Here is a 10,126-nt window from a genome sequence, read left to right on the forward strand (position 1 = left end):
TTCTCCAGAGAGCAGGGATTCCAAACTTTTTTTTATGCCATGGACCCCTACTATTAACCGAAGGGCTCCATGGATCCTAGGATGGGAACCCCTGCTCTCGAGAGTTAAACAATTTCAGGTGCAGGAAGAGTCATTGACCTGAGGGATTAAATGTTTCTCTTTCAACAGATGCTGCCTGGTCTGAGTATTTCCAGCATTTTCTTTGTATTTCCTTTGTTTCTGCTGTCCCCTTACATTTAACTGTACGTAGAAGAGTGTGGCACAGTGACACGCATTTCCAAATATGAGTAAGTCCTGTTCCTAAGAACCATCTGTGATAATTTCCCTACCATGGATGCAAGGCTCACTGGCGTGTAATTTTCTGGATCATTCCTGTTGCCCTCTTTAAACAATAGAACAAGATTGGCTTTTCTCCTAGGATATTGCCTCAGGCTAAAGAAGATATAAAAATCTTAGTCAAAGCCCCAGCAATCTCTCTCTTAGTATCCTGGGGTTCATAACATCAGGCCTTAACGCCTTGATGTTTTTCAAGCAGTCTGACGGCATGACCTATGATTCTGTTGTGTTTCTTTGTTTTGTGGCTGCCTGCAAGAAGACAAATCTCAAGGTTGATAAATTTGAACTTTGAACTTTTCTGTTGGCATGCCTTAAAATATCAGCATACCCCTCTCTAGTCTTTATCATCATCCATATCCTTGATGAATACTGATGCAAAGTACTCATTAAGGATCTCATCCACTTTCTCCAGCCCCACACTCAAATTTCCTTTGTCCTTGAGTGGCTTTATCTTTCCTTCTTGCTCCTAATATTTGCATAAAATGCCTTGAGGTTCTCCTTAATCCTACATGCCAAGGACACTTTGTCACCTTTTAGCCCTGCTACTTTAAGTTCTTTCCTGCTTCCTTTAAGTTTATGCGACTTAAGATTCCTCAATTTTGCATATAGGAGGAGAGATTTTGTTTTTCTGTATAAAATAAGAAACAAATAGCCTAAGTTGCTTGGTCTGACAGTTTCTTAATGGGTTGAGTATAATCACAGTGTAGAGTCCTCACACACAGTGAGCACCTAATAATAGACTTCTTTGAGCGTGGCTTGTTTATTGTAAGAATGAACCTGACATATCCCTCCCAAAAACTGGATCTGCAAGGTCAAGTACAATTTGATGAATAATGTAAGTGTATTTATAGCTACGTTGGACATCATATCGCAAAGGTTTTTAATGACCCCAGGGATTGAGGGTGAACTGGATTTTAGCTCAATGGGCCTTTCCTTAGTCACCCTGGATGTGCAAGGTGAAGTTTATATAAAATACTGGAAAACCAGATTTATTAATTATGATAAGTATTTTATTAAAATGAATTAGTGTGGCGTGAGTAGAGGTCAGCTAAAATCTATGTGATGGGTTGGATTCGAAGGGTTCCTTTTTAATGTTTCAAACTGTTAACTGTCACTCCAGCTAGGTAAAATCATTCAATTTTATTGTATCTGCAATATAATTTAAAATTGTTAAATACAAAACTCAGTCCTTCCTTTTGCTCCATATAACTTTTTACTGTGCTTTTGCTCTGCAGGGCACCATGCAGGAATGAACCAGCAACACATGATGTCGCCTTCCAGCTTTCCAATGCACAGACCGATGTCTCAACATCACAACCCTGCAGACGATATCCAGGATGATTTCGACTGGGATTCCATTGTCTAATTTTTCTTTCTAAGGACAAGCCTGTCAATGTGACTCAGATGTTCTTTTAGCTTCTTGCTTATTTGTGTCGGCCATTGCTGGCCACAATCGCTGGACTGCTGCCTGGACACGGCCCCACCACCACTCTGCAAGAGAGCTGTACTTTTTTTTTGAGAGGGGTGGGTGGGGAACATGCCCTCAGCTTGCAGTCACTACCGAAATGTGGAGATAGCTGTTGGCCCCTCAGCGGTGGAGCAGCGGTAACAAGCAACGAAGCTTTTTCTGACTCTGAACAGATTTTTTTTTTTCATTTTTTTAATCAAAGGGGTGTGTTAAGGGTTGGTATCTGAGCACTGCTCATGTGAATGATGTGGCTTGGATGTGATCTAAGGTTCTGGAAGGATGGTACATTCAGTGCAGAGATTCTCTCCTGTGTGTGGTTTTATTTGGAGGAAGCACTCGAATAGGAAGAAATGCACATGGATAGGGGATCAGAAAGCTGGCTTCTGGACGGTTTCTCCAAGAAGAAGCTAAGGGTGCTGTCAGTAGTTGGGAGGGGAATATTTTACAAAATGAGTTTCTTTTAAGAGAATTTTGACTAAATATGGTGCTGCAGAAAAACCTCTCAATTTTTGTTGAAAATCCAGTTGCTGTACCAGGATTAGTATTGAAGAAAATACTAGGGTAACTGGGGAAAGTGTTCTAACGCTCCAAAGATCGCCTTGCTTCGGCTTGCATTATCTTTGAATCTTCAGCTTTTGTGCATACAACACCAGCTTTCCAAGTCTGAACTGTTGGGATTCTCCCCAGAGATCCCACCTGGATGCTTATTAATGAGGCTACTACATCTCACCAGAAAGGTAGCACAAAATTCAGGTTTTCAAGTACCATGTGCCAAGTGTTGATGTGGTTTTTGTTGGCATCCCAGTGATAAATGTAGTTTTGTGATGGCAAAGGAGTCTGTCCCTCTCTTTGACTGGTAGTGGCTATAATCCAATGAAGTATCCTGAGATGAATGTTCAGCAACTTCTGGTGAATTTGTGTATCCAAGTCGCACATAGTAAAATATAAAGGAGTGAAGCACAGATTACAGAATACATGCACGGTGCAATCTTATAAAATGTTAACCATCCCTTTTGCTTTACCAAAAGTTATATGATCATAGTAATAGCTAAACTGGTTACTGCCTTCCTCTTTCCTCTGGCCAAGGTGGAAAAGGCTGCAGTGCATTGTATCCTGTCGAGGGATGCTGCAGGGGAAGTATATTAACCGATAATGCATTTGTCAGCTTTGCATGTTCAGTGGTGGGTAAATGAGAATTTCATTATAGGAATCCCATTCTGCTTTTGATACTTGTGTTGCATCCTTTTTCACTTTTTTTTTGATTTTAATGAATTGGAGCTTTTATATATGCACTTTCTGGGGCTGTGCCTACTTGATTATTTCCATCCCCTTTTGTTTAAAAGAAAGAATCATTGCACCATCAAGTAGTGCTTTCAGACTTCAATACTAATATATGGATGCATAGCCTTTCTTGTTTTACACTTTAGATTGTGATGCAAGTCAAATCCATGCCTGTCTCAAGACTGGGGTAGTAAGAACTTAGTGATAACTTATTGAATGAGTGCTTCCTAGCTGAACATTTGTTCTTGCTAGTGCATGGTTTTCTTTTGCCTTCCAGCTTTTTTTCCTTTTGTTTCATTTACTCCCCTTTATTGAGCCAGTGATTAAGTGTGTTTTATTATGTTACATTTTGTAAACATGGTGATCCAGGAGTAAAAGTTGTCAAAATAGACCAGGCACACTATTGTCCTAAATTTGTCACCAGAGGCTGCTGGGAAATTATGGCTATTTAATGGCAGAGTTTGCCTACTGCAAAAACTTGATTTACTAAATTTTTTTTAGGTATATTAGACTTGCGCTGGAGACTCTATAGTTCATGATACCAATACAGTGATTTCGCTCACTGGAGCATGAAACTTGGTCGTTTTCTGGCCTGATTCAAGATGAGGAATGGCATGAATCCTGATGTGTACCACTGAGCAGGGATTTGACTTGGGTCATTAATTCTGTCTTTAATATTTTTTCCTCTTTAGAAGTGCTGTGATTCCCTGGAAGTTGTGTTGCAAAAAAAAAATAGTTGAAAGCATTTTGTGATCAATAATCAAAGCACCATTTTACTTGAATTTTCCCACTCAAGTTAAACAGTTAATTACTTCTGCACAAGTCAAGTGAGCTGCGCAACTGCATTGTTTTTAGTTATACTAGTCGCAATTTCTGGGATCTTAAGCTCTTTATTTGAAATAATTTTACTTTTTATCTGGCTCTTTTGGAAAGTTCTGACTCGCCTTGTCAGCAATGCAGGTTAATTCTCTCAGCAAGTCTTTTAGCTCTTCCTTCAATTTCACCAGTATTTGCCTGATGGTTTTCATCTCTATTCTTATAATCCTGTTCCAGTGGCAAAGTGGTGGGAGTTGGGGGTTGATTTTTGGGATGGGATCCTTTTGAAGAGAGAAGCATTAACATACAACTCAAAAAGTTTGGCTACGAGATTTTTATTTCTTTACTTTTCTTAATTGTTATCTGCACTGGAGGCTTGCCATTGTACCCTTTAGCATTTGGAAATTGAAGTATTACCTGCTTTAATTCAGTCAAGGAAAACTTAAACCACCAGTGCAATTAACAAGAGCTTAAAGTTCATAGACTTCTAGGTTATGCAGGTCAAGGTTTGTGTGTCATTACTGTATAATCAGGATTCAGCAGTTATTGCTGAAATGTTTTGTCTTCTCTCACATGACTACTGAATAAGCAGAAGAAAAAGGGGAAACTCAAATGCTAGAAATGTGCAGCATTTGAAGAGAAAAGTAGGTTAATGCTCCATTTGTGAACCCTCGCTAATTTTTTGATCAAGCAATGTTATTCTCATGGAAGGTCTCACTTAGCCTCTCTTTTTGTTTCATGTGAGCCTTCACAGTCAGTTGAAGCATTTTCTGCTTTTAACTTTTATATTGGTACCTAATGAAGTAAACCCAAGTAGATTGAGTATTAGCTGGAGATGTGAAATAAATACATTTCCTTAAGCACAAACAGTGCTCACTTGTTTCTCGAGTCGTGTGGCTGACCTCTTCAGCTGAAATTGCGATTTTTATGAAAGCACAGTTTCACTGCCACAAGAAGCCCTCTCTGGTATCCTCACTAATTGGACCCTGCAGCTGAGACACTGATAACTGGCAGTTGTAATTGCTGTGGGTTGCCATTATGTTCTCACTCAACGTCTTCACATGCACTATTTTTTCATAAATAGTGGTACACTACTGGATAGTGATCAGGAGCAGAAACCCTAGAATTTTTTTCAGGCCCTCCCTCTTAACCACCACAATACACATCATTTGCAGTCCTCACAGAGTTGAGCAAAAACTAGAGGTGAGTTGGTTTGGAGGCAGGGTAGTGGCAGAATTGTATAGTATTAAAACTGGCCATTTATTAAGCACAACTACAACAAAATATCCATAAAAATGTGCATTTAAGCCCAGTTAGCATTTAGCACTTTAGCTTCAGGGTAAGGATACTGAGTTTGCAGTAAGGAATTAAAACAAAAAAAGGATATTTAACTAAATGGTATAAGCCTGCTGTGCAATGGCAAGGTATACTGAAGTGGAGGAGTCAGCTGGTGCACTTTGTATTTAAAGTTAATGAAAGTTTTGGGAGGAGGAAAAAGATTGATGTTGAATTTTGCATTGCAAACATCAATAATTTTTTCCCCAGTTTTGCTAATAAATAAGCTAAATTTGAGGTATAGATCTATTACATAAAGTCTGGATCCAATCCTTTCTGCTGCTTGAATTTGTTCCTAATATTGTCAAGTTTCAGCTACTATACTAATTATTTTTCTTTACAATAATACTTTTCCGGAAATCTCCTTGTGCTGTAAAGTTACTGCTGTGCTTTCACAGAGTGAATAGGACTAGAGTTTGAATTGCAACTACAAGAAAGTAGTTTTTTTTTAAAAACAGCAGTCAAACAAAATCTTTTGCCAAAGATTTCAAGCTATGTCCTGATTTGTAAATAAATCAAATTGGAGCATTTGTGTAACTTTTTACAGAAATTATTAATTGCTATTGTGTTTGGTAAGCCAAAACTGAGGTTTTTATAATAGTGCTATCTTGCTACCCAAAATCCAATGCAGGGGAAAGCAATGCCACCAGCTGGCGACAAGATGTATGCCACAGTTCCTTTGCAGGAAAGTAGATGTTAAATTCAGCCCTTCGAGGAATGTTACTGAAATAATGAGACACTTTCTTAATTGTCAAGATCTTAATTGACCCCTACGTAAGATATTTCACTACTTTGTATGAAATGTAAATCAGAAATTTGACTTTTAAGATTTTGCATTTAGATCTTGATGACAGGGCAGGTACAAGTCAGATTTTAAATTTTTTTGCTCAGCTTTTATGAATTTTAGCCCATTAAATAAGGCCCAGTTTGTAGTGTAAGTACCTGCTTAAAGTTAGTTGTTCAGAATATGTACTTACAATTCTGAAAAAGTTGCTTATGTCTGTGACTTGTTCCTAATATTGTCAACTTTCAGCTACTCTCACTATATTTATTAAAGTAAGTACTTTACAACACGAGGAGGTTAGCAGAAAAGTTACCGCTGAACTTTGACAAATTGAGTAGAAATCAATTCTCAAAAATAATGTTGGTCAGAGTCGCCTTCCCTGCTTCTGGATTGTAGCAGGATTTTTTTTGGGTCTTGGCTGACATTGGGTGAGGTGGTTTTATATTTGAATGGATAGAATTGTGAAGATATTTTTTCAACTGCTCTTTCTCTCTGAAACCAAGATTAGTAAAATTTCCAGGATGAGTTAGTTTACATGGATTAAAAATTTCCTCAGCGATACACTTATGCTACTTTGAAGAAATCTGCTTGGCACTGAAACTAATTAATGATTAGTTTCCCAAGGGGATTTTGAAGAATTAATTGGTATTGGTTCCCTCTCTTTACCATTACTTTGCTGCTTTTTACAAATATAAATCTTAACTGCAAAAATTTCCATTCTCTTGTGCATAGCTAAAGCAATTTGTTTCTTATTTTACTTTCTGCCCTGCAGCTGTTCATCTCTGCACTGCCTTCTACACTCTTGATCAACTCTTCTCTCCCCTTTCTATGGTTCCATTTTGTAATTAATCAGCTTTGTAGTTTCTGAAGGCATAGCTTTTATGAAAGAAATTTTGGCTTTTTTAAAGTAAATTTCTGAATGTCAAGTCTATATATGTATTAATAAATAGAGTAGAGCTAATGTAAGCTCACATAACTCCACAATACAGTTAACATGGGAAAAATACTACCGTGTCTTGCTCCTGAGCTCCCTGATTCCTGCATATTAAAACAATTTTTTAAAGAAATTACTTTTTTATTGTAGGAGCTGCCAATTGTCTGGGCAAATTATTTCAATTAATCCTATTTGAATTTTAGATTAAATTATAGAATTAACTATGAGAAGCTTCAACAGCTCATTTCTGAGAGGGATTGATGTGCTGAATAGCTTATTTTTTCCTTCCTGTAACAGCATTTATCTTCACATCTATCACTCAAAACCTGCAGTGTAAAGCAGGCATGGGTTTTTGACTCACTGGATGTGTTTTGCCTGCTTTTGGGAGGCAAGAGAAAACATCAGACATTGGGTAGTGCCTGATAACCTAATTGTAAGAGTCATGCCATTGGCTGGATCCCATTGTTTACAAATGTTGGCATACTTTAAAACCCCAGTTAGTTTGTGTCATTTTTAAATGGATTTACATTAAAATGACCAATATGTTGTGAATGTTTTTTTAAAATATATATATATTTTTTGAAGTTTAGCTTTTATGAGGAAGATGCCAGCTTAACCTGAATACTGCTGGATTGTTTAGTACATCCACTATTTTTAAAAAAAAATGAAAGTTGTAGAAGTATTCAAGATCTAGTAGTTTAAAAGTCAGTGCAAGAAAGAACTGATCAGTCCCTTGATCAGTGTGCTTGAGTTACAAAGTAAAGGGCTAAATAAACCCTCTCTACACACAGTTTGGATCCCCACGGAAATTAATCAGTTTGTTTTGCAGTCTGCACTGTTAAGAAATTTTTTATGCATGTAGTGTTGCGTTCTTGCTGTTTTAAAAGAGAATAAAATGCAAATAGTTTCAAAAATATATTTACGGAATAATCTAAGTAGCAGAAGGCAGCAGCACATCAGAGAAATTTAAATGCTGCACTATTTGACAAGTCTGCCATAAAGGGCAGCCTACTTTGTAATACAGTATGTAGGATTATAAATATTACTGACCACCTTTAAAAGGTGGATTCTATTTTTAATAAAACATTAATAATCACAAAATTGATACAGATATATAATATGTAGGTTAGCCTATACCCTTTTAAAGAAAACGTTTAATTGACTGTCAATGTAGATTGAGTCTTCCCTTGATAAGGAGTTGGGGGGAGGGGATGCTCCACTACATTTAGGGGACAGCAATTATGTCAAAAGCAAGGACGTGGGCTTGTTTATCTAGTAAAGAGTTTCCGGGTCCTGTAGCTTGGACTTGCTTGTCTTGGTTGGGTGATTGCAGCCATTCCTCAGGCAACTGGTGGTTTGATGATTAATGAGGGCAGGAGGGAGGGAGAATGAAGGAAAACAAAAACGTTTTGTATTTGATTTCAGGCCACAACAGAGTAATTGGCAAGATAAATGAGCCCTTGAGGAAAGCAAGAGGGAGAAACCAAATTGAAATACAGTTACTTTTCTCAGACTGAGCATTGCTAAAGGTATACGACTTGGGAGAGCCAATCTATATGGAAGCCATCTTCAAAAAAAAATTCTTGAATGCAGGAGTGGAGAGGGAGACTCCAAATGTTCACTTTCACAGAAGAATGAAGTAAATTTTAAAAGAAAGTGTGATAATTACCATTAACAGTTGGCAGAATCACTACATTAGTGACTGGCTGCTGTTGGAGCACAACTTCAACTCGTATATGGGGCGGGGGGGCACTTGTGGAGGGAAGGTGTAGTTGATGGTAAAGGAATGTTTGCTGTGTGAATTCAAAATTAGATTATTCATTTACAATGCTGTGGATAAAACCAGGGATCTTACTCTTCAAGTAAGGCAACCCCTTTTTCCATATCCCCCACTTTCTGAATGTTTCTGAATGTTGAAACATTCAAAAGGTATTAGCAAGGTTGGATTCCTCTGTTCCAAAAATCCTGATGAATAATTTTCATTTGTATTCTTTTGACCTGTTGTACATTTAAATGAGCAAAAAAAAAATGTCCCTAGCACCTCTGTTGTTGAAAACACATATTCAGAGTTTGAAATCAACTTTGTTCACAGTGTGCTGGAACCCAGCAGTGGTAGCTGTTGTGACGACAGAGGGTCATAATCCCTCTGAGGATTTCTTTTTCTTTTTTTGACTGTTGTAAATGTATTTTTTGTTAATTTGTGACTGCCTCTTGCAGACACCAAATATTTTTTTTAAAAATCAATTAGAATTTGAATTTCCTGATAAATAGTCAATGAAGTCTTGGACAGATATTATTTTCTTCATGAGGTTTTGTTGGAACAGGAGTCTGAACCTCTTTGGAGTTGGCTTATCTTCACTTGTATGCACTGCCATTGTCTTATGTGAAAGCTCCCTATGTATTTGCAGTAAAGAGGAAAAGAGGATACTTTGGCAGTTTTGGAAAATGGGCTACAAGCAGGAGGAAAATCAACGTTTTTCCAGCATAACAAAAGCAATGTTGGCTTTTGTGGCACATTAAAAAAAATGAATAAAAAAGTGTTGTGGTGTTCATGTGCTTAATTGTAAATATATTTGTCTTTTAAATTGTCCTTTTATTTTTTGGGGTGGGAAGGGGGAAATGGCAGAGACTAGGGTTTTATTCTATAAAGGAATACAGAGTATTTTGATATTGTGCATTCCAAGGGTGATGTGTACATATATATGATGTATATAATGATGAAATCATTATCATTTTGTGCAGCACCAGCTCTTCTCTGTACTGCTGTTCTACAGTCAGTGTTCCAGTGTTTGTATTTTTTTTTTGTTACTGCACGTTTTATTAATCCTAGCTGAAAGAGAAATGCACAACTATCCTTTGTATCAGTTTACTGCTGTAAAATACTACCAAATGTCATTAGTTGTTGCTGCCAGTCGTGATATGCATGGATGGCACTTATAATAAATGCTATAGCTTCAGTTGTGTTAATGGCTTCTCTTTTAATGAGATGTTGTAATCAAATTTGCAATTGCAGAGACTGCGTGTGCACCAAACTAACCGTGTGGAGTCTGTGTGTGCATCTAATACTTTGTGTGAAGCATTGATTTTTACAAGAAATCCAGACTGACAGCTGTACATAGACAAAGCTTGTACTTGAATGTGGCTCTCAACATCAAAGAACACAAAAAAATGT

The 10,126-nt window shown here is 37.4% G+C and overlaps 1 protein-coding gene across 1 annotated transcript in view; it reads left to right on the top strand.

Moving 5' to 3' along the window:
- Window positions 1-9,912, top strand: part of foxj3 (forkhead box J3) — a 170,736-nt gene extending 160,824 nt beyond the window's left edge. The window contains exon 13 of the mRNA XM_063033295.1: window positions 1,572-9,912. Coding sequence (XP_062889365.1) covers window positions 1,572-1,702 — 131 coding nt within the window. The 3' untranslated portion in view covers window positions 1,703-9,912. The remainder of the gene's footprint in view (window positions 1-1,571) is intronic.
- The last annotated feature ends 214 nt before the right edge of the window (window positions 9,913-10,126 follow it).

Source organism: Mobula hypostoma, chromosome 25, assembly GCF_963921235.1.
Source record: "Mobula hypostoma chromosome 25, sMobHyp1.1, whole genome shotgun sequence".
NCBI lineage: Eukaryota > Metazoa > Chordata > Chondrichthyes > Myliobatiformes > Myliobatidae > Mobula > Mobula hypostoma.